The 25260-nt window shown below is 50.3% G+C and overlaps 1 protein-coding gene across 6 annotated transcripts in view; it reads left to right on the top strand.

Annotated features, from left to right (window-relative positions):
* Positions 1-25260, top strand: part of mtss1 (MTSS I-BAR domain containing 1) — a 292863-nt gene that overhangs the window by 42805 nt on the left and 224798 nt on the right. For all 6 annotated transcript variants that reach the window (XM_072515395.1, XM_072515391.1, XM_072515392.1 and 3 more), the window contains exons 2-3: positions 15324-15385; positions 20777-20850. In XM_072515395.1, coding sequence (XP_072371496.1) covers positions 15324-15385; positions 20777-20850 — 136 coding nt within the window. The remainder of the gene's footprint in view (positions 1-15323; positions 15386-20776; positions 20851-25260) is intronic.

Below are 25260 nucleotides of genomic sequence, written 5' to 3'. Positions count from 1 at the left end.
AGTTCTGTATCCACCTTGCCAGCTCACCCCTGGTCCCGTGTGACTTCACCTTTTGTACCAGTCTGCCATGAGGGACCTTGTCAAAGGCCTTACTGAAGTCCATATAGACAACATCCACTGCCCTACCTGCATCAATCATCTTTGTGACCTCTTCAAAAAACTCTGATCAAGTTAGTGAGACACGACCTCCCCTTCACAAAACCATGCTGCCTCTCGCTAATACGTCCATTTGCTTCCAAATGGGAGTAGATCCTGTCTCGAAGAATTCTCTCCAGTAATTTCCCTACCACTGACGTAAGACTCACCGACCTGTAGTTCCGTGGATTATCCTTGCTATCCTTCTTAAACAAAGGAACAGCATTGGCTATTCTCCAGTCCTCCGGGACATCACCTGAAGACAGTAAGGATCCAAAGATTTCTGTCAAGACCTCAGCAATTTCCTCTCTAGCCTCCTTCAGTATTCTGGGGTAGATCCCATCAGGCCCTGGGGACTTATCTACCTTAATATTTTTCAAGACGCCCAACACCTCATCTTTTGGATCTCAATGTGACCCAGGCTATCTACACACCCTACTCCAGACTCAACATCTACCAATTCCTTCTCTTTGGTGAATACTAATGCAAAGTATTCATTTAGTACCTCGCCCATTTCCTCTGGCTCCACACATAGATTCCCTTGCGTATTCTTCAGTGGGCCAACCCTTTCCCTGGCTACCCTCTTGCTTTTTATGTACGTGTAAAAAGCCGTGAGATTTTCCTTGACCCTATTTGCCAATGACTTTTCGTGACCCCTTTTAACCCTCCTGACTCCTTGCTTAAGTTCCTTCCTACTTTCCTTGTATTCCACACAGGCTTTGTCTATTCCCAGCCTTCTAGCCCTGACAAATGTCTCCTTTTTCTTTTTGATGAGGCCTACAATATCTCTCGTTATCCAAGGTTCCCGAAATTTGCCGTATTTATCCTTCTTCCGCACAGGAACATGCCGGTCCTGAATTCCTTTCAACTGCCACTTGAAAGCCTCCCACATGTCAGATGTTGATTTACCCTCAAACATCCGCCCCCAATCTAGGTTCTTCAGTTCCCGCCTAATATTGTTATAATTAGTCTTCCCCCAATTTAGCACATTCACCCTAGGACCACTCTTATCCTTGTCCACCAGCACTTTAAAACTTACTGAATTGTGGTCACTGTTCCCGAAATGCTCCCCGACTGAAACTTCTACCACCTGGCCAGGCTCATTCCCCAATACCAGGTCCAGGACAGCCCCTTCCCTAGTTGGACTATCTACATATTGTTTTAAGAAGCCCTCCTGGATGCTCCTTACAAACTCTGCCCCGTCTAAGCCCCTGGCACTAAGTGAGTCCCAGTCAATATTGGGGAAGTTGAAGTCTCCCATCACAACAACCCTGTTGTTTTTACTTGTTTCCAAAATCTGTCTACCTATCTGCTCCTCTATCTCCCGCTGGCTGTTGTGAGGCCTGTAGTAAATCCCCAACATTGTGACTGCACCCTTCTTATTCCTGATCTCTACCCATATCGCCTCGCTGACTTCTGAGGTGTCCTCCTGCAGTACAGCTGTGATAGTCTCCCTAACCAGTAGCGCAACTCCGCCACCCCTTTTACATCCCCCTCTATCCCGCCTGAAACATCTAAATCCTGGAACGTTTAGCTGCCAATCCTTCCTTCCCTCAACCAGGTCTCTGTAATGGCAACAACATCATAGTTCCAAGTACTAATCCTAGTTTTAAGTTTATCTGCCTTACCCGTAATACTTCTTGCATTAAAACATATGCACTTCAGGCCACCAGACCCGCTGTTTTCAGCAACTTCTCCCTGTCTGCTCTGCCTCAGAGCCACACTGTCCCTATTCCCTAGTTCTCCCTCAATGCTCTCACCTTCTGACCAATTGCTCCGGTACCCACCCCCCTGCCATACTAGTTTAAACCCTCCCATGTGACACTAGCAAACCTCGCAGCCAGGATATTTATGCCTCTCCGGTTTAGATGCAACCCATCCTTCTTATACAGGTCACACCTGCCCCGGAAGATCTCCCAGTGGTCCAGATAACGGAAACCCTCCCTCCTACACCAGCTGTTTAGCCACGTGTTTTGCTGCTCTATCTTCCTATTTCTAGCCTCACTGGCACGTGGCACAGGGAGTAATCCCGATATAGAACATAGAACATTACAGCGCAGTACAGGCCCTTCGGCCCTCGATGTTGCGCCGACCTGTGAAACCACTCTAAAGCCCATCTACACTATTCCCTTATCATCCATATGTCTATCCAATGACCATTTGAATGTCCTTAATGTTGGCGAGTGCACTACTGTTGCAGGCAGGGCATTCCACGCCCTTACTACTCTCTGAGTAAAGAACCTACCTCTGACATCTGTCCTATATCTATCTCCCCTCAATTTAAAGCTATGTCCCCTTGTGCTAGACATCACCATCCGAGGAAAAAGGCTCTCACTGTCCACCCTATCCAATCCTCTGATCATCAATTAAGTCACCTCTTAACCTTCTTCTCTCTAACGAAAACAGCCTCAATTCCCTCAGCTTTTCCTCATAAGATCTTCCCTCCATACCAGGCAACATTCTGGTAAATCTCCTCTGCACCCTTTCCAATGCTGCCACATCCTTCCTATAATGCGGCGACCAGAATTGCACGCAATACTCCAAATGCGGCCGCACCAGAGTTTTGTACAGCTGCAACATGACCTCATGGCTCCGAAACTCAATCCCTCTCCCAATAAAAGCTAACACACCGTACGCCTTCTTAACAACCCTCTCAACCTGGGTGGCAACTTTCAGGGATCTATGTACATGGACACAGAGATCTCTCTGCTCATCCATACTGCCAAGAAGCTTCCCATTAGCCCAGTACTCTGTCTTCCTGTTATTCCTTCCAAAATGAATCACCTCACACTTTTCTGCATTAAACTCCATTTGCCACCTCTCAGCCCATCGCTGCAGCTTATCTATGTCCTTCTGTAACTTGTAACATCCTTCCGCACTGTCCACAACGCCACCAACTTTAGTGTCAGCTGCAAATTTACTCACCCATCCTTCTACGCCCTCCAGGTCATTTATAAAAATAACAAACAGCAGTGGCCCCAAAACAGATCCTTGTGGTACACCACTAGTAACTGGACTCCAGTCTGAACATTTCCCATCAACCACCACCCTTTGTCTTCTTCCAGCTAGCTTCTTCAACCCTAGAGGTCCTGTCTTTTAACTTTCTGCCTCGCTCCCTGAACTCCTGCTGCAGGACCTCATGCCCCTTCCTGCCTATGTTGTTAGTTCCAATATGTACAACAACCTCTGCCTGTTTGCCCTCCCCCTTCAGGATGCCCTCTACCCGTTCTGAGACATCCTGGACCCTGGCACCAGGGAGGCAACATACCATCCTGGAGTCTCTTTCACGTCCACAGAAGCACTATCTGTGCCCCTGACAATCGAGTCCCCTGTGACTATTGCTCTTCTGCACTTTGACCCTCCCTGCTGAACATCAGAGCCAGCCGTGGTGCCACTGCTGTGGCTGCTCCTGTTTTCCCCTGATAGGCTATCCCCCCCGACAGTATCCAAAGGGGTATACCTGTTCGAGAGGGGGACACCACAGGGGATTCCTGCACTGACTGCCTGCCCTTTCTGGTGGTCACTCATTTCTCTGCCTGCACCTTGGGTGTGACCACATTTATATAACTGCTATCAATGACGCTTTCCGCCACCTGCATGCTCCTAAGTGCATCCAACTGCTGCTCCAACCGAACCACACGGTCTGTGAGGAGCTCCAGTTGGGTGCACTTTCTGCAGATGAAGCCATCCGGGACGCTGGAAGCCTCCCGGACCTGCCCACCTCACAGCCAGAGCACTGCACCCCTCTAACTGACATTGCATCAATTAATTCGTAAATTAAATTTAAAAAGTTTAAATATAGCGATCACTGGCGAGACGCACAGTTCAAGGGCAATTCGGGATGAGCAACAAATGCTGGCTTTGGCAGTGACCTCCACATCCTGTGTGTCGAACCCTGTCCTGCGCATGTGGCACAGGAACTTCAGGCAAGATTCTCCCTTGAAGGTGGAAATTGGAATTTGCAGTTTAAGCTATGCCACAGAATCTCACTGAACAGTGCTGTTTTAGCAATAACATAAACTATTAATAAACTTAATATAAACTAAACTCACCACAGAAAATTAACCATTTTAGTCTAAATATCTAATGGCCAGTAATTACTATTAATTGACCTCCCTGACACTGAAGATTAACAACAAATGTGGGGAATCACATTCTCCCAAACCAATGCAGGTTATAAAAATGTCACATTTAAAATGATTTTTTCAAATTTTGTTCTCTCAATCTAATTATTTCCCTTTGTTTTTTTCTGTACCTGATTTGATGTTAAATTCACCCACTTTAATTTACATTTCCATCTCAGTTTTGTGACATTAATATCAGAATCTTTCACTCTGATTGCTTAACCTTGGAGTGTGAGAGAGGACATTCAATTGGAACCCGTGCACAGTGAGAGAAGGAGAGGGGGAGAGAGAGAGTGGGGTGGGGGGGGGGGGGGGGGGGGTGGGGAATGGGGGAGAGGGGGGGAGAGAGAGAAAGAGAGAGAGGTTTAAGTTTAAGCTCGGCTCTGGAAGATGCTGTGAGTGGCTCATTGATTCATTAGAGGGCAGGATTTCATAGCTTGGTCTGATCATTGTGGTCCCAGTTCACCATTCATTCAGTCATATCCTCTCTCACTGTCTCTCTCTCTCTGTGTGTCTCTCTCTTTCTCTCTCTCCCTCCCTCTCTCTTTTTTTCTCTCTCTCTCTCTCTCTCTCCCTCCCTCTCTCTCTGTGTCTCTCTCCCTCTCCCTCCCTCTCTCTCTGTGTGTCTCTCTCTCTCTCCCTCCCTCCCTCTCTCTCCCTCTCTCTCTGTCTCTCTCTCTCTCTCCCTCCCCCCTCTCTCTCTCTCTCTCCCTCCCCCTCTCTCTCTCTTTCTCTCCCTCCCTCTCTGTGTGTGTCTCTCTCTCTCCCTCCCTCCCTCCCTCCCTCTCTCTCTCTCTCTCTCTCTCCCTCCCTCCCTCTCTCTCTCTCTCTCTCTCTCTCTGTCTCTCTCTCTCACTCTCATGCTCTCACTCTCACTGTTCACTCTGGTCCCAGTTGATCGCTCTCTTTCTCACTCGCTCTCTCACTGTGAAATTATCAGCTTGCACTTTCTATTACTTGCCAAGCAAAAATTCAAAAACCAAACATTGTATTGGGCGAGTGTAACTAATGACTGATGTCCGATGACCTGCTGCAGCAAATGTGACCCATTATTTCTTGGAATTGGGGACCCTGCTTTTCCGATTTAACCTCACTGTACAGAGTAATTTGCTGTCTAACGTGCATATAATCCAGTGAATGAAAATGTTGATTGTGGGAAGGTTAAATTTATGATTGAAGTTAGAAAATGCTTCGGGAGGGGCCAGATTTCCTTCACGTGGTCAAACGAATCAAAATGCATGGCTTCTAATGGCAAAACTCTTGAATAGTTTATTTCGGGTGGAGAGTGTGCACTCTTATCTGGAAAGGAAGTTGTTTGCTTTCAATGTGACATCGTGAGGAGGCTGCAGCTTGTGGGCGAGGCAGGAAACACGGGAGTATTTACTTCAACAAAGAAAAACTCAACAAAGTCACAGCACGGGCAAAGGAAAAGAGCAGAAAACATAAAGTGGGACAAACACAGAATCTCACAGCGCAGAACCGGGGACTTGGCTTAAGATTCTCTTAAGGTTAACGTGCAGGTTCAGTCGACAGTTAGGAAGGCAAATGCAATGTTAGCATTCATGTCGAGTGAGCTAGAATACAAGAGCAGGGATGTACTGAGGCTGTATAAGGCTCTGGGCAGACCCCATTTGGAGTATTCTGAGCAGTTTTGGGCCCCGTATCTAAGGAAGGATGTGCCGGCCTTGGAAAGGGTCCAGAGGAGGTTCACAAGAATGATCCCTGGAACGAAGAACTTGTCGTATGAGGAACGGTTGAGGACTCTGGTTCTGTACTCGTTGGAGTTTAGAAGGATGAGGGGGGATCTTATTGAAACTTACAGGATACTGCGAGGCCTGGATAGAGTGGACGTGGAGAGGATGTTTCCACTTGTAGGAAAAACTAGAAAGTGGAAAAACTAGAAGCAGAGGACACAATCTCCGACTAAAGGGACGATTCTTTAAAACAGAGATGAGGAGGAATTTCTTCAGCCAGAGGGTGGTGAATCTGTGGAACTCTTTGCCGCAGAAGGCTGTGGAGGCTAAATCACTGAGTGTCTTTAAGACAGAGATAGATAGGTTCTTGATTAATAAGGGGATCGGGGTTATGGGGAGAAAGCAGGAGAATGGGGATCAGAAAAATATCAGCCATGATTGAATGGCGGAGCAGACTCGATGGGCCGAGTGGCCCAATTCTGCTCCTAGGTCTTGTGGTCTTATGTGCCTCACTCTTTGAAAGCGATGTCCGATCAGTCCTACTCCCGGCTCTTTCTGTTCAGCCCTGCAAATTCATACTTTTCTAATATTTCACTGATTCTCTTTTGGAAGTTTTGGTTCAATCTGCAGGGTAGGACCTTGCGGTTTACTGTGTAAAAGATAGAATTCTCATCATGCCTCAGATAATCTATGTCTCTGGTTACTGACCCTCCCTCCACTGGAAACAGTTTCTGCTCATTACTCTAGCTAAACAATTCATAATTTTGAACAACTTGATCAAATCTCCCCATAACTTTCTCTGCTTTAAGGAGCACAATCCCAGATGCCCCAGCCTCTCTACATAACTGAAATCCCTCATCCCTGGCCCCAGTCTAGTCCCTCTCCTCTGCACCTTCTCCAAGGCCTTGACATCCTGACTAAAGTGTGGGGCCCAGAATTGGACCCAATACTCTAGCTGGGGTCTAACTGGTGTTTATAAAAGTTGAGCTTCATTTCCTTGCTTTCTGCCTCTATTTATAAAGCTACGGATTCTGTTTGCCTTCTGGCAGCCGTCTCAACTTGCCTTGTCCCCCAAGGTGCCATTGTCGACAGTGCCGACCTGTAGCTGTCTGATTCCACGCACGAATTAACCTCAATCCCTCCACCCAGTGAGTTTAGGCAGGGTGTTTGATTGTGGCAGCAGTGGATATACTGTGATTGCGCTTGTGGGTGAATAGGCTGCCTTGTTTCACAGCCATCAGCGAGGACACCTCAATGCTGTACCTGGTGCAGAGAGTAGCAGGGCAAGTTTCAAAAAATAATTTTCCATTGAAAGCCATTGCATTTAAATAGTGCCTTTCATGTCCTCGAGCCATCCCAAAGTGTGTTCCAGCCAATGAAGTAGGTCACACTCATAATCTGGGCAAACCCAATGGCCAATTCACACCCAGCAAAGTGGCAATGAGCAAGTAATCTGTGTTTGTGATGTTGGCTGATTTATCTGAAATATATTGGCCAGGGCGCAGTTACCCTGGGGCAATTACCCTGCTCTTCTCTGAACAGTTCTGAGATCTTTTCCATTTCGCTGAGAGGGCAGCCGGGATCTCACAATAACATTTTTAATTGTTGAAAGGGAGCTTCTCTGCTGTCATCCTCCAGGCATTAACGTTCTGTTCACTACTGCAGCGATGGGTGTCGAAGCTCCCAGGACACGATTGAAAGATTATTTCAGCTCCTGCACAATGTTCTTCCCCCAGAAACCAGGTGGATCAGTTTTTGGGGAGTCGATGGGATAGATTGCTCCTGATTACGGGGAAGTGTAATTGGTCATATGAAGGTTGTCTGAGATGTTCTGATCTGATAAGTTGCAACAGTGATGGAAGTAAATTTAATTTTAGCTCTGTTAAAACTGCCTTGTTAAACAAAGCACTTACTTACCTCACACAGGCTCTGTGCATAAGGTCTCTGTGACCTTAGCTTTGCAAAAGCTACCTGGTGATGTGCACAGCTCACTTTGTCTGATTACATCAAGGAAAGACTGGAGTGTGCAATGGGCAGTTGGAGATTTGAGAAGTGTTGAGTGTGAGGGAAGCTGCTGAGTGCAGAGTATCTGCACTCTGAGAGTTGAATTTGGAGGAGCAATCCTCTCCAGAGCAGTCCTAGAATCTAATTGACCAGTTAGCGTGATTTGTATATGGAATAGTAGACAGTGACCAGTGAGATGCAGACTCTAATTGAGGGGTTTGGAGGGGGGAAGGCGGTGGCGGGGGGGGGACGTTTATGTATAATTGGCTCTGGACATGGATATTCATCCAGGGTTTCCCTTCCTGTTCACGATCATAGATCATAGAATTTACAGTGCAGAAGGAGGCCATTTGGCCCATCGGGTCTGCACCGGCTCTTGGAAAGAGCACCCTACCAAAGACCACACCACCACCCTATCCCCATAACACAGTAACCCCACCCAACACTAAGGGCAATTTTGGACACTAAGGGCAATTTAGCATGGCCAATCCACCTAACCTGCACATCTTTGGAATGTGGGAGGAAACCGGAGCACCCGGAGGAAACCCACGCACACACGGGGAGAACGTGCAGACTCCGCACAGACAGTGACCCAAGCCGGGAATCGAACCTGGGACCCTGGAGCTGTGAAGCAATTGTGCTAACCACTATGCTACCGTGCTGCCCCTGAGAGCACTGTACGGTGGTGTGCTGACATCCCAGTCTCCAGACAACCCCCCTGACTTCCAAGTTGAATAATCCGTGATATTCACCCAGCAGAATAGAGGAATAAGCAGGAAACTGCAGACTCCTGGGGATTATCCAGCTGGTCACTCCTCCTCTCAAAGGAGGAAAATCCCAATTCTGGAAGAGGTGAATACCCTCTCTTTTCAGACTTTGGTCACATTCCTTGATCTTGATTTTGTCTTGTCTGTATGGCTTTAACACTGTCCATTACAATGCAGAATAAGGCCATTCAGCCCAGTGAGTCTGCACCTATCCTCTCAAAGAGCACCCCACCTAGCCCCACTTCCCCCACCTATCCCCATAACCCCACCTAACCTGCACATCTTTAGACTGTGGGAGGAAACCGGAGCACCCGGAGGAAACCCACGCACACACGGGGAGAACGTGCAGACTCCGCACAGACAGTCACCCGAGGTCGGAGTTGAACCCGAGGGTTCTGAGGAATGTGGGGGAACAGAGAGACTTGGGGTTCATGTCCACAGATCTCTGAAGGTTGCCACTCAAGTGGATAGAGCCGTGAAGAAGGATTATAGTGTGTTAGCGTTTATTAACAGGGGGCTTGAGTTTGAGAGCCGCGAGGTTATGCTGCAACTATACATGACCCTGGTGAGACCACATTTGGAGTATTGTGTGCAGTTCTGGTCACCTCACTATAGGAAGGATGTGGAAGCATTGGAAAGGGTGCAAAGGAGATTTACCAGGATGCTGCCTGGTTTGCAGGATAGGTTGTATGAGGAAAGGTTGAGGGAACGCGAGGGCTTTTCTCTTTGGAGCGGAGGAGGATGAGAGGTGACTTAATAGAGGTTTATAAGATAATGAGGGGGATAGATAGAGTGGACGTTCAGAGACTATTTCCTCGGGTGGATGTAGCTGTTACAAGGGGGCATAACTATAAGATGCAGGGTGGGAGATATAGGAGGGATGTCTGAGGTAGGTTCTTTACTCGAGAGTGGTTAGGGTGTGGAATGGACTGCCTGCTGTGTCAGTGGAGTCGGACACTTTAGGAACTTTCAAGCGGTTATTGGATAGGCACACGGAGCACACCAGAATGACAGGGAGTGGGATAGCTTGATCTTGGTTTTGGACAAAGCCCGGCACAACATCGAGGGCCGAAGGGCCTGTTCTGTGCTGTATTGTTCTATGTCCACTCTGTGCCCAACATTAGTACATCAGTCCTCCTTCGATAATGCACCATTTGCTGAAGTGGAGGGGGCTCAGGTTGTGACCCAGGATGCAGCCAGTTGTCAGCTGCAGAATTAATTATAGTCAGACCCTTCCACAACCCCCGTTCTCACCCCTGCCCTGGGCAATGATTTGATGCCGATTGTGAGTGATTGCCCTGCAGACTAAATGGCAAAAACGTTACCCGCACCTGTCTCAGAGACGGTAACATGTTCACAGGAGCAGCTGGTTAAACAGCCTGAGCAGTCTGGAACAGTTGGAGGGAAACACTGCTGGAATCCTGTTGGGCGCTGTGGTTTACTGGGCACAGCGCAGTGTCTCCCTAACGGCGGGAATGCTGCTGCCCTCTGCTGCTGACCAACTGGCGCCCATTCAGCCACACCACACTGCAAGCTGCAGTGATTGCAATGACTGGAGTTTACTGTGTGTCTGACAGGGAACTGCTGGTCATTGAACTCTCTCATCTTCTGCCTGAACTGATTATAATCTCACATTCCTGCCCACCCCCCATAATCTTTCACCCTCTTGTTAATGAAGAATCTTTCCAGCTCTGCCTTAAAAATATTCAAAGAATCTGCTTCTACTGCCTTGTGAGGAAGAGTCCAGAGACTCCGTATCCTCCGAGAGAAAATACATTTCTCCTCTTCGCTATTTTAAATGGGCGACCCCTTATTTTTAAATAGTTACAGCTCTAGATTCTCCCACAAGAGGAAACATCCTCTCCACATCCACCCTGTTAATACCCCTCAGGATCTTGTGATTCAATCAAGTGGCTTCTTATTCTTCTAAACACCAATGGTTGCAAACCCAACCTGTCCAACTCGTTCTCATGCGACATCCTGGCCATTCCTGGTATTATTGCCCTGCAGTCACCCACCGATGATCACTGTTTGGGCTCGGCCAAGACTGAGTTCAATCCCCCGACAGTGAGCAGGAGACTGAACCCTGGGCTCCGCTCCCTCCTCCCCCACACTGAGGAACCACGCAATCCAGGATGAGAATTAAACCAAGTTTGATGCAATGCTTGTTGCCCTGTGATTCTGGTAGAGTTTGCCAAGCTTTGGCTTTCAGTGAGTGACGGTTGTGCAAACTGGTGACATTATCCCTTCAGCAGACTAAGTGGTGGCAAACTCAGAAAACAAGGAAGCTATTGCTTGGCATTTTTATTCTTTATTCTTTGGTGGGATTTGGCCATTGCTGATAGCCAGCATTTGTTGCCCATGAGCGTTTCAAGGACAGCGCGGTAGCACAGTAGTTAGCACAGTTGCTTCACTGCAACCTGGGAACCGTTCGATTCTCGGCTTGGGTCACTGTCTGTGCAGAGTCTGCACGTTCTCCCCGTGTCTGCGTGGGTTTCCTCCGGGTGCTCCAGTTTCCTTCCACAAGTCCAAAGATGTGCAGATTAGGTGGATTGGCCACACTAAATTGCCCTTAGTGTCCAAAAAATGTTAGCTGGGGTTACGGGGATAGGGTGGAGGTGCGGGCTTAAGTAGGGTGTTCTTTCCAAGAGCCGGTGCAGACTCGATGGGCCGAATGGACTCCTTTTGCACTGTAAATTCTATGATTCAGAGGGTCTGGAGTCACATGTAGGCCAGACCGGGTAAGGACGGCAGATTTCCTTCCCTAAAGGACATTAGTGAACCAGATGTTTTTTTTACAACAACCGACAATGGTTAGCATTAGATTTAGAATCCCAGATTTTTAACAAATGTAACTTAAATTCCCCCATCTGCTGTGGTGGAATTCGAACCCGAGCCCCTTGATGATCCCTGTTTGGACTAGGCCAGGACTCGGTGCTAGCCCCCCAACAATAAGAGGGAGACTGAACTCCACTCCCTCCTCTCGGGTCTCGTGATCACTAGTCCTTCAACAATCCCAGCACGCTACTGCCTCCCCTTTTGTGGGGTGGTGAGTGTGGGGCAGGGAGTGAATTTCACTGGGCTTGGGAGAAGAGTATGTATCACACTTGGCAGCTGCAATGAGACTGTTACTGTTCAGTTCTGTAGCGTGGAAGTAGAAGCAGATTTCCTGATCAGATGCAGCTGTGAAGGATCGCAGTTCACGGACTCGAAATAAAAAGCTATTTCATTTCTGCAGACATTATTTGATAGCTCAGATTTTGAGATGCCTGTGAATTCTATTCTGTCCTCCTTCCAGTGTTAGTGCACCTTGCAGACGGCACAAATGTGTGCCAAATATAGTCTGAGTATGGGAGGCTTGTCACAGCGTCTGGATATAAATAGTACATGTGGGAAGGAACTGAAGCTCCGTAATTGATTATTGTAAACCTCATGGAGTGAGACCTCGGGTCCTCAAATATTAAATATTTAGACTCTGGTGTAATGAGTGTCGTAGTCAGCCAGACATCCAACACTGAGGTCCCTATTCTCATAGCTGAGTTGGGTCTGGATGGTTTCAGTTGGGGCAATTGGTAGTAGTGCCTCTATCGAGGGTAAGAGTCCTTCAAGGTTCCTGCTTCTCATTTATACCCAGTCATTCCATGTTTATGCCACTTGGTTAAGTCTCTCATATATATTGTCTATATATGTGTTTCTGGAACAGACCTCTTCATTCACCTGAGGAAGGAGCAGTGCTCCGAAAGCTAGTGACATCGAAACAAACCTGTTGGACTTTAACCTGGTGTTGTAAGACTTCGTACTTGGTTAAGGACAGAATCAGCTTTATTCCTTCATGGGGAACACAGGCTGCTGATATTAACAGTCTTTTTCTCAATCTGTTCTTAGTTATGCAGGCTACACGGTGGCACAGTAGCACAGTGGTTAGCACTATTGCTTCACAGCGCCAGAGTCCCAGGTTCGATTCCCGGCTTGGGTCACTGTCTGTGCGGAGTCTGCACGTTCTCCCCGTGTCTGCGTGGGTTTCCTCCGGGTGCTCCGGTTTCCTCCCACAAGTCCCGAAAGACGTGCTGTTAGGTGAATTGGACATTCTGAATTCTCCCCGTGTACCCAAACAGGCGCCGGAATGTGGCGACTAGGGTCTTTTCACAGTAACGTCATTGCAGTGTTAATGTAAGCCTACTTGTGACAATAAAGATTATTATTATAGGGCAGCCATTGTTGCCCATCCCTAATTGCCCTTGAGAAGGTGGTGGTGAGCTGCTGCCTTGAACCGCTGCAGTCCCTGAGGTGTAGGTACACCCACCGTGTTCTTAGGGAGGGAGTTCCAGGATTTTGACCCAGCAACAATGGAGGAACAGAGATATATTTCCAAGTCAGGATGGTGAGGATCCCAAGTCAGGGTTGAACTTGACAATCAGCCGTGATCATAATGAATGGTAGAGCAGGCCGAAGGGGCTGCTTCTATTTTCTATGTGTGTGTCTTTGTGAGTAGCTTGGCAATGATGATGATTTTGCTGCTTTTGCCATTATGAGTGGGAGAGGCTGTGGGTTTGCGAGGTCTGCCCAAGGCACTGCTGTAGTGTAGATGGAAGACACAGCTACCACTGTGCATCCGTGAGAGGGGGGGGGGGGAATGTTTAAGGTGGTGGGTGGAATGCCAATCAGACGGGCTGCTTTATCTGAGATGGTGTTGAAATTCTGAAGTGTTATTGGAGCTGCAGTCACCAGGCAGGTGGACACAGAGTGCATCAGTATCTGAGGATACGATACTCAAGAAAGGAGAGAAAGAGAAAGCAGTGATCAAAAGGTCAGTTAGCCTGACATCAGTCATTGGGAAAGAGCGGGAATCTATGATTAAGGAAGTCTTAACAATGCACTTGTAAAATCCACAGTATGATCAAAGTCAGCCTGGTTTTATGAACGGGAAATTGCATTTGACAAATGTATTAGGATTTTCTGAGGATGTAGCTTGGGGCGGCACGGTAGCACAGTGGTTAGCACAGTTGCTTCACAGCTCCAGGGTCCCAGATTCGATTCCCGGCTTGGGTCTGTCTGTGCAGAGTCTGCACGTTCTCCCCGTGTCTGCGTGGGTTTCCTCCGGGTGCTCCGGTTTCCTCCCACAGTCCAAAGATGTGCAGGTTAGGTGGATTGGCCATGATAAATTGCCCATAGTGTCCAAAAAGGTTAGGTGGGATTACTGGGTTATGGGGATAGGGTAGAGGTGTGGGCTTGGGTAGGGTGCTCTTTACAAGGGCCAGTGCAGACTCGATGGGCCGAATGGCCTCCTTCTGCACTGTAAATTCTATGGTTCTAAGCATGCCGTATGCCTTCCTGATTACCTTCTCCACCTGCGTTGCTACTTTCAGTGGCCTGAGTACCTGTACACCCAGACCCCTCTGCCTGTCAATACTCTGAAGGGTCTCCTAACTCTCTCAGACCAAGAATATTGTTCCCAGCTGTAGAGCAGCCATCACAGCCATAATCAAGAACCATTAAACCCAGCAATGAATCACGATCAAGAGCTTGGTGGCCTGTGTAACTCTAACACAGTGCATTTACCAAGCGTGCTTAGATAATATTGAAACTAAGTAATTGAAGGTCTCTGTTCCTCGACTTAGACTAAATTCAGGCCAGACTAATGGAATGATACCCTGTTGCTTCAATTGAAAATCCAGATTCCAGGAGATTTTGTGGTACATTTAGGTGACTGGGCCCCAAGAGATTATAAACTCTCTTCTGATATCCCTCTTGTCACTGGACTGGGCGTGGCAATTTCCAAATTCTGTTGTGCTAACTCAAAGCCAGTCTCGTTCCTATCAGCAGTGTGATGATTGTCACTGGAACCTGGGAGTCAGCAATGGGAACTGACGGCAGAATTCCCTCCCTGTTCACAATGTGCCTGCCTTGCTCATAGACAACATTAATCTGAAACCCTGCCCCTGGCTGGTTCCATTGGAATCGGAATTCCCGCAGTGCATAAGGAGGCCATTCAGCCTATAGAGTCTGTATCGACCCTCTGAATGAGCACCCCTCGCAGGCCCACTCCCCCAGCCTATTTAGCACAGTGGGCTAAACAGCTGGCTTGTAATGCAGAACAAGGCCAGCAGAGCGGAATTCCCATACCGGCCTCCCCGAACAGGCGCCGGAATGTGGCGACTAGGGGCTTTTCACAGTAACTTCATTGAACCATACCTGTGACACTAAGCGATTATTATTATTATTATCCCTGTAACCCCACCTAACATGGACACTAAGGGGCAATTTATCATGGCCAATTCATCTAACCTGTACATCTTTGGACTGTGGGAGGAAACCGGAGCACCCGGAGGAAACCCACACAGACACGGGGAGAACGTGCAGACTCCGCACAGACAGTGACCCAAGACCAGAATCGAGCCAGGGTCCCTGGTGTTGTGAGGCCGCTGTGCTAACCACTGTGCTGTCCCTTCTTGCTAAACGCCCCCTTGAGGTGTTGCGTCTTCGAATTGCATTTGTGCACAGATTGTTTGATGTGGATGGACTGTCACGGTCTAAGATTGCTAACTGTACCTGGTGTCAGTGTATTTCATCATGGTGACTCTACTTTTATTCCTCTCCAGGGTGGTTACCCAGTCTGGGAGGATTTCATCTCCAAAACTACAAAGCTGCAGTCACACCTAAGGTATTAATTTATTAATTCAGTTCATCACGAGTTATACATATTTTTTGTGATAATCCTTCCTCCCACCTGTCCTGGTCCAGCTGTATTGATTCCGCAGAAGTGGATACACTGATACCCAGATACACGGATACCCAGATACACGAATACCCGGATACACGGATACACGGATACCCGGATACACGGATACCCGGATACACGGATACCCGGATACACTGATACCCAGATACACGGATACCCGGATACACGGTTACCCGGATACACTGATACCCGGATACACGGATACCCGGATACACTGATACCCGGATACACTGATACCCGGATACACTGATACCCGGATACACTGATACCCAGATACACTGATACCCAGATACACTGATACCCCGATACACTGATACCCCGATACACTGATACCCCGATACACTGATACCCCGATACACTGATACCCCGATACACTGATACCCCGATACACTGATACCCCGATACACTGATACCCCGATACACTGATACCCCGATACACTGATACCCCGATACACTGATACCCCGATACACTGATACCCCGATACACTGATACCCCGATACACTGATACCCCGATACACTGATACCCCGATACACTGATACCCCGATACACTGATACCCCGATACACTGATACCCCGATACACTGATACCCCGATACACTGATACCCCGATACACTGATACCCCGATACACGGATACCTCGATACACGGATACCCCGATACACGGATACCCCGATACACGGATACCCCGATACACGGATACCCCGATACACGGATACCCCGATACACGGATACCCCGATACACGGATACCCCGATACACGGATACCCCGATACACGGATACCCCGATACACGGATACCCCGATACACGGGTATCCCGATACACGGGTACCCAGATACACGGGTACCCAGATACACGGGTACCCAGATACACGGGTACCCAGATACACGGGTACCCAGATACACGGGTACCCAGATACACGGGTACCCAGATACACGGGTACCCAGATACACGGGTACCCAGATACACGGGTACATAGATACACTGATACCCAGATACACTGATACCCAGATACACTGATACCCCGATACACCGATACCCCGATACCCCGATACACGGATACCCGGATACACTGATACCCCGATACACTGATACCCAGATACACTGATACCCCGATACACTGATACCCCGATACACTGATACCCAGATACACTGATACCCAGATACACTGATACCCCGATACACTGATACCCCGATACACTGATACCCCGATACACTGATACCCAGATACACTGATACCCAGATACACTGATACATAGATACATAAAAGATAGGAGCAGGAGGAGGCCTTTTGGCCTTTCGAGCCTGCTCCGCCATTCATCACCATCATATCTGATCAACCAACTCAATAGCCTAATCCTGCTTTCTCCCCATAGCCTTTGATCCCATTCTCCCCAAGTGCTATATCCAGCCGCCTCTTGAATATATAGTGAGAAGGAAGAATTGAAGGAAACATGTGGAAAAAAAAGTGCTCGGGAAATTAATAAGATTGAAAGTGATTAATCCCCAGGGCCTGCTGCACTCTCTCCCCAGGGCCTGTGCACTCTCTCCCCAGGGCCTGTGCACTCTCTCCCCAGGGCCTGTGCACTCTCTCCCCAGGGCCTGTGCACTCTCTCCCCAGGGCCTGTGCACTCTCTCCCCAGGGCCTGTGCACTCTCTCCCCAGGGCCTGTGCACTCTCTCCCCAGGGCCTGCTGCACACTCTCCCCAGGGCCTGCTGCACTCTCTCCCCAGGGCCTGCTGCACTCTCTCCCCGGGGCCTGTGCACTCTCTCCCCGGGGCCTGCTGCACTCTCTCCCCGGGGTCTGTGCACTCTCTCCCCAGGGCCTGCTGCACTCTCACCCCGGGGCCTGTGCACTCTCTCCCCGGGGCCTGTGCACTCTCTCCCCGGGGCCTGCTGCACTCTCTCCCCAGGGCCTGCTGCACTCACACCCCGGGGCCTGTGCACTCTCTCCCCAGGGCCTGCTGCACTCTCTCCCCAGGGCCTGTGCACTCTCTCCCCAGGGCCTGTGCACTCTCTCCCCAGGGCCTGCTGCACTCTCTCCCCAGGGCCTGTGCACTCTCTCCCCAGGGCCTGCTGCACTCTCTCCCCGGGGCCTGTGCACTCTCTCCCCAGGGCCTGCTGCACTCTCACCCCGGGGCCTGTGCACTCTCTCCACAGGGCCTGCTGCACTCTCACCCCGGGGCCTGTGCACTCTCTCCACAGGGCCTGTGCACTCTCTCCCCAGGGTCTGTGCACTCTCTCCCCAGGGCCTGTGCACTCTCTCCCCAGGGCCTGTGCACTCTCTCCCCAGTGCCTGTGCACTCTCTCCCCAGTGCCTGTGCGCACTCTCCCAGGGCCTGTGCACTCTCTCCCCAGGGCCTGCTGCACTCTCTCCCCGGGGCCTGTGCACTCTCTCCCTGGGGCCTGTGCACTCTCTCCCCGGGGCCTGTGCACTCTCTCCCCAGGGCCTGCTGCACTCTCTCCCCGGGGCCTGTGCACTCTATCCCCGGGGCCTGTGCACTCTCTCCCCAGGGCCCGCTGCACTCTCTCCCCAGGGCCCGCTGCACTCTCTCCCCGGGGCCTATGCACTCTCTCCCCGGGGCCTGTGCACTCTCTCCCCGGGGCCTGTGCACTCTCTCCCCAGGGCCTGCTGCACTCTCACCCCGGGGACTGTGCACTCTCTCCCCAGGGCCTGTGCACTCTCTCCCCAGGGCCTGTGCACTCTCTCCCCGGGGCCTGTGCACTCTCTCCCCAGGGCCTACTGCACTCTCTCCCCGGGGCCTGCTGCACTCTCTCCCCGGGGCCTGCTGCACTCTCTCCCCGGGGTCTGTGCACTCTCTCCCCAGGGCCTGCTGCACTCTCACCCCGGGGCCTGTGCACTCTCTCCCCAGGGCCTGCTGCACTCTCTCCCCGGGGCCTGTGCACTCTCTCCCCGAGGCCTGCTGCACTCTCTCCCCAGGGCCTGTGCACTCTCTCCCCAGGGCCTACTGCACACTCTCCCCAGGGCCTGTGCACTCTCTCCCCAGGGCCTACTGCACTTTCTCCCCAGGGCCTACTGCACTCTCTCCCCGGGGCCTGCTGCACTCTCTCCCCAGGGCCTGCTGCACTCTCTCCCCAGGGCCTGCTGCACTCTCACCCCGGGGCCTGTGCACTCTCTCCCCAGGGCCTGCTGCACTCTCACCCCGGGGCCTGTGCACTCTCTCCCCGGGGCCTGCTGCACTCTCTCCCCAGGGCCTGCTGCACTCTCTCCCCGGGGCCTGTGCACTCTCTCCCCGAGGCCTGCTGCACTCTCTCCCCAGGGCCTGCTGCACTCTCTCCCCAGGGCCTACTGCACACTCTCCCCAGGGCCTGTGCACTCTCTCCCCAGGGCCTACTGCACACTCTCCCCAGGGCCTGTGCACTCTCTCCCCAGGGCCTACTGCACTCTCTCCCCAGGGCCTACTGCACTCTCTCCCCGGGGCCTGCTGCACTCTCTCCCCAGGGCCTGTGCACTCTCTCCCCAGGGCCTGTGCACTCTCTCCCCAGGGTCTGCTGCACTCTCTCCCCAGGGCCTGTGCACTCTCTCCCCAGGGCCTGTGCACTCTCTCCCCACGGTCTGCTGCACTCTCTTCCCGGGGCCTGCTGCGTAGCTGCCAATCCTGTCCTTCCCTCAACCAGGTCTCTATAATGGCAAAAACATCATAGTTCCCAGTACTAATCCAAGCTCTAAGTACATCTGCCTTACCCGTAATACTTCTTGCATTAAAACATTCGCACTTCAGGCCACCAGTCCCGCTGTGTTCAGCAACTTCTCCCTGTCTGCTCTTCCTCAGAGCCACACTGTCCCTATTCCCTAGTTCTCCCTCAATTGTTTCACCTTCCGACCTATTGCTCCCGTGCCCACCCCCCTGCCATACTAGTTTAATCCCTCCCGTGTGACACTAGCAAACCTCGCATCCAGGATATTTATGCCTCTCCGGTTTAGATGCAACCCGTCCTTCTTATACAGGTCACACCTGCCCCGGGAGAGCTCCCAGTGGTCGCGATAACTGAAACCCACCCTCCTACATCAGCTGTTTCGCCACGTGTTTAGCTGCTCTATCTTCCGATTTCTAGCCTCACTGACACGTGGCACAGGGCGTAATCCCGAGATTACAACCCTAGAGGTCCTGTCTTTTAACTTTCTGCCTAGCTCCCTGAACTCCTGCTGCAGGACCTCATGCCCCTTCCTGCCTATGTCGTTAGTACCAATATGTACAACGACCTCTGCCTGTTTGCCCTCCCCCTTCTGGATGCCTGCTACCCGTTCAGAGACATCCTGGACCCTGGCACCAGGGAGGCAACATACCATCCTGGAGTCTCTTTCACGTCCACAGAAGCGCCTATCTGTGCCCCTGACTATAGAGTCCCCTGTGAGTATTGCTCTTCTGCACTTTGACCCTCCCTGCTGAACATCAGAGCCAGCCGTGGTGCCACTGCTCTGGCTGCTGCTTTTTTCCCCTGATAGGCTATCCCCCCCCGACAGTATCCAAAGCGGTATACCTATTCTGGTGGTCCCCTTCTGATGGTCACCCATTTCTCTGCCTGCACCTTGGGTGTGACCACATTTATATAACTGCTATCTGTGACGCTTTCCGCCACCTGCATGCTCCGAAGTGCATCCAACTGCTGCTCCAACCGAACCATGCGGTCTGTGAGGAGCTCCAGTTGGGTGCACTTTCTGCAGATGAAGCCATCCGGGACGCTGGAAGCCTCCCGGACCTGCCACATTAGGATAAATGGTCGGCACAACATTGTGGGCCGAAGGGCCTGTACTGTACTGTGCTGTATTGTTCTATGGTCCACTTTGATTGAAAATCAGTCCAATATGATACTGAGGCATACAGAGCAGCAAGGCCCTGGCTTCAATCTCTAGGCTTTGCTGACTTCAGTGGAAGTAATGTGGTTTGTGGTTTTGTTATTGATGAGTAACCCAGAGAAAGCAAAACAACTGGAGAAATTAAATTAAATTTTTTAACTAACCTGGAATATAAATCTGGTCTCAGTAACCGTGATCGTGAGCTACTGGTTTGAGTTGGAGATCAAGTGATGACCCTGCCAGGAATATACCGAATCAGAGCAGGCAGTCCAGGACGATGGCGGCATTGCGCTCAGGTGTGATGCCACACTATAGTTGAACAGCCCGCTCGCACTCGCTGTCTTGGACTGAGGCAGAAAGAGTGGGCACTTGGGTGAGCCAGGCGATCAGTTTAACTATATGGCTTTGTGCCTTTACCGAGCCAGTGTTTGAACGGTACTCCTAAAGATTGTGGAAATATCTTTGGTGAACATAATGAATCCTCTGTTTATTTCAGGACCACCATTGTGATCGCTGGATCCTTTCTGGATGCTTTTCAGAAAGTTGCAGACCTGGCAACTAACACACGAGGTGAGTGAGGTGGCTTCCAGAGCTGTGTATGTTGATGATTGTGAGTAGATTGGGCAAATACCGTGGGAGATCCATGCGGAGGTCAGCTCCTGCAGCAGAAGGGAGAAAAATACATTTATCACCCAGGAACCGGTCATCCATCCTTGCTGCTCTGTGCCAGCTGCACGCAGCCTCTTCCTGTCTCCCTTCATCTTACCTCGTCCTATTCCTTTCTCCCTCGTATGCTTCGCTGACTTCCCCTGAACTGTGTCTGTACTCTTTGCCCTTTACCACAGCCTGTGGGTGCCTTCCACATTCTCTCCATTCTCTGGGTAAAGAAGTTTCTCCTCAATTTTCCATTGGATTATTAGTGATTATCTTATATTTGTGACCCCACGTTCTGGCCTCACCAGCAAGTGGAAACTTTGTTTTTACCGGATCAAATCCTTTCCCAACTTTAAAGACATTTCCCAGGTACCCCCACTCAGTCCAAGAGCAGGGAGCCTCAGCCGGTTTGGTCTTTCGAAGTGGATATAATCTCTTAGTTGGAACTGATATCAAGATGTCATTTTTCACACAAAGAGCGGTCACCATACAGAGAAACATACATCCAAAATAGAAGCAGGAGGAGGCCATTCGGCCCTTCGAGCCTGCTCCGCCATTCATTATGACCATAATGTGGGGATGCCGGCGTTGGACTGGGGTGAGCACAGTAAGAAGCCTTACAACAGCAGGTTACAGTCCAACAGGTTTGTTTCGAGTCACTAGCTTTCAGAGTGCTGCTCCTTCCTCAGGTGAATGGATGAAGGAGCAGTGCTCCGAAAGCTAGTGATTCAAAACAAACCTGTTGGACTTTAACCTGCTGTTGTAAGACTTCTTACCATTATGATCATGGCTGATCTTCAAGTTCAATACCCTGATCCCGCCTCTCCGGATCCCTTTAGCCCCAAGAGCTGTATCTGATTCCTTCTTGAAATTAGATAATATTTTGGCCTCAACTACTTTCTGTGGGAGTGAATTCCACAGATTCACCAGTCTCTGGGTGAAGAAATCTCTCTTCACCTCAGTCCTAAAAGCTTCACCCCTTATCCTCAAACTATGACCCCTAGCTCTGGACTCCCCCACCATCGGTAACATTCTTTCTGAATCTACCATGTCTAATCCTGTTAGAATTTTATAAGTTTCGATAAGAGCCCTCATTCTTCTAAACTCCAATGAATATAATCACCTCTCCTCATCTGACAGCCCCACCATCCCAGGAATCAGCCTGGTAAACCTTCGCTGCTCTCCCTCCCTACCCCAGCATTGCCCATCGCTAATCCTACTCCAGCATTGTCCATCACCAATCCTACCCCAGCATTGCCCATCGCTAATCCTACCCCAGCATTGCCCATCGCTAATCCTACCCCAGCATTGCCCATCGCTAATCCTACTCCAGCATTGCCCATCGCTAATCCTACTCCAGCATTGCCCATCGCTAATCCTACTCCAGCATTGTCCATCGCTAATCCTACCCCAGCATTGTCCATCACCAATCCTACCCCAGCATTGTCCATCACCAATCCTACCCCAGCATTGTCCATCACCAATCCTACCCCAGCATTGCCCATCGCTAATCCTACCCCAGCATTGCCCATCGCTAATCCTACCCCAGCATTGTCCATCGCTAATCCTACCCCAGCATTGCCCATCACCAATCCTACCCCAGCATTGCCCATCGCTAATCCTACTCCAGCATTGTCCATCGCTAATCCTACCCCAGCATTGTCCATCACCAATCCTACCCCAGCATTGTCCATCACCAATCCTACCCCAGCATTGTCCATCACCAATCCTACCCCAGCATTGCCCATCGCTAATCCTACCCCAGCATTGTCCATCACCAATCCTACCCCAGCATTGTCCATCGCTAATCCTACCCCAGCATTGTCCATCGCTAATCCTACCCCAGCATTGTCCATCACCAATCCTACCCCAGCATTGCCCATCACCAATCCTACCCCAGCATTGTCCATCACCAATCCTACCCCAGCATTGTCCATCGCTAATCCTACTCCAGCATTGCCCATCGCTAATCCTACCCCAGCATTGCCCATCGCTAATCCGACTCCAGCATTGTCCATCGCTAATCCTACTCCAGCATTGTCCATCACCAATCCTACTCCAGCATTGCCCATCGCTAATCCTACTCCAGCATTGCTCATCGCTAATCCTACCCCAGCATTGCCCATCGCTAATCCTACTCCAGCATTGTCCATCACCAATCCTACCCCAGCATTGCTCATCGCTAATCCTACCCCAGCATTGCCCATCGCTAATCCTACCCCAGCATTGTCCATCGCTAATCCTACCCCAGCATTGCCCATCGCTAATCCTACTCCAGCATTGTCCATCACCAATCCTACCCCAGCATTGCCCATCGCTAATCCTACTCCAGCATTGCCCATCGCTAATCATACTCCAGCATTACCCATCGCTAATCCTACTCCAGCATTGTCCATCGCTAATCCTACTCCAGCATTGTCCATCACCAATCCTACTCCAGCATTGCCCATCGCTAATCCTACTCCCGCATTGCCCATCGCTAATCCTACCCCAGCATTGCCCATCACCAATCCTACCCCAGCATTGTCCATCACTAATCCTACTCCCGCATTGCCCATCGCTAATCCTACCCCAGCATTGCCCATCACCAATCCTACCCCAGCATTGTCCATTACTAATCCTACCCCAGCATTGCTCATCGCTAATCCTACTCCAGCATTGCCCATCGTTAATCCTACTCCAGCATTGCCCATCTCTAATCCTACTCCAGCATTGCCCATCGCTAATCCTACTCCAGCATTGTCCATCGCTAATCCTACTCCAGCATTGCCCATCGTTAATCCTACTCCAGCATTGCCCATCGCTAATCCTACTCCAGCATTGCCCATCGCTAATCCTACTCCAGCATTGCCCATCGCTAATCCTACTCCAGCATTGTCCATCGCTAATCCTACTCCAGCATTGTCCATCGCTAATCCTACCCCAGCATTGCCCATCGCTAATCCTACCCCAGCATTGCCCATCGCTAATCCTACCCCAGCATTGCCCATCGCTAATCCTACCCCAGCATTGTCCATCGCTAATCCTACCCCAGCATTGTCCATCGCTAATCCTACTCCAGCATTGTCCATCGCTAATCCTACTCCAGCATTGTCCATCGCTAATCCTACCCCAGCATTGCCCATCGCTAATCCTACTCCAGCATTGTCCATCGCTAATCCTACCCCAGCATTGTCCATCGCTAATCCTACTCCAGCATTGCCCATCGCTAATCCTACTCCAGCATTGCCCATCGCTAATCCTACTCCAGCATTGTCCATCACCAATCCTACCCCAGCATTACCCATCGCTAATCCTACTCCAGCATTGTCCATCGCTAATCGTACCCCAGCATTGCCCATCGCTAATCCTACTCCAGCATTGTCCATCGCTAATCCTACCCCAGCATTGCCCATCGCTAATCCTACTCCAGCATTGCCCATCGCTAATCCTACTCCAGCATTGTCCATCGCTAATCCTACTCCAGCATTGTCCATCGCTAATCCTACTCCAGCATTGTCCATCGCTAATCCTACTCCAGCATTGTCCATCGCTAATCCTACTCCAGCATTGTCCATCGCTAATCCTACCCCAGCATTGCCCATCGCTAATCCTACTCCAGCATTGCCCATCGCTAATCCTACTCCAGCATTGCCCATCGCTAATCCTACTCCAGCATTGCCCATCGCTAATCCTACCCCAGCATTGCCCATCGCTAATCCTACTCCAGCATTGCCCATCGCTAATCCTACTCCAGCATTGCCCATCGCTAATCCTACTCCAGCATTGTCCATTGCTAATCCTACTCCAGCATTGTCCATCGCTAATCCTACCCCAGCATTATCCAGCGCTAATCCTACTCCAGCATTATCCATCGATAATCCTACCCCAGCATTGTCCATCGCTAATCCTACTCCAGCATTGTCCATCGCTAATCCTACTCCAGCATTGCCCATCGCTAATCCTACCCCAGCATTGCCCATCGCTAATCCTACTCCAGCATTGTCCATCGCTAATCCTACTCCAGCATTATCCAGCGCTAATCCTACTCCAGCATTATCCATCGCTAATCCTACCCCAGCATTGTCCATCGCTAATCCTACTCCAGCATTGTCCATCGCTAATCCTACTCCAGCATTGTCCATCGCTAATCCTACTCCAGCATTGTCCATTGCTAATCCTACTCCAGCATTGTCCATCGCTAATCCTACTCCAGCATTGCCCATCGCTAATCCTACTCCAGCATTGTCCATTGCTAATCCTACTCCAGCATTGCCCATCGCTAATCCTACTCCAGCATTGCCCATCGCTAATCCTACCCCAGCATTGCCCATCGCTAATCCTATT

This window comes from Scyliorhinus torazame, chromosome 8 (assembly GCF_047496885.1).
Source record: "Scyliorhinus torazame isolate Kashiwa2021f chromosome 8, sScyTor2.1, whole genome shotgun sequence".
Lineage (NCBI taxonomy): Eukaryota > Metazoa > Chordata > Chondrichthyes > Carcharhiniformes > Scyliorhinidae > Scyliorhinus > Scyliorhinus torazame.
This window is presented reverse-complemented; position numbering and strand designations above follow the sequence as displayed.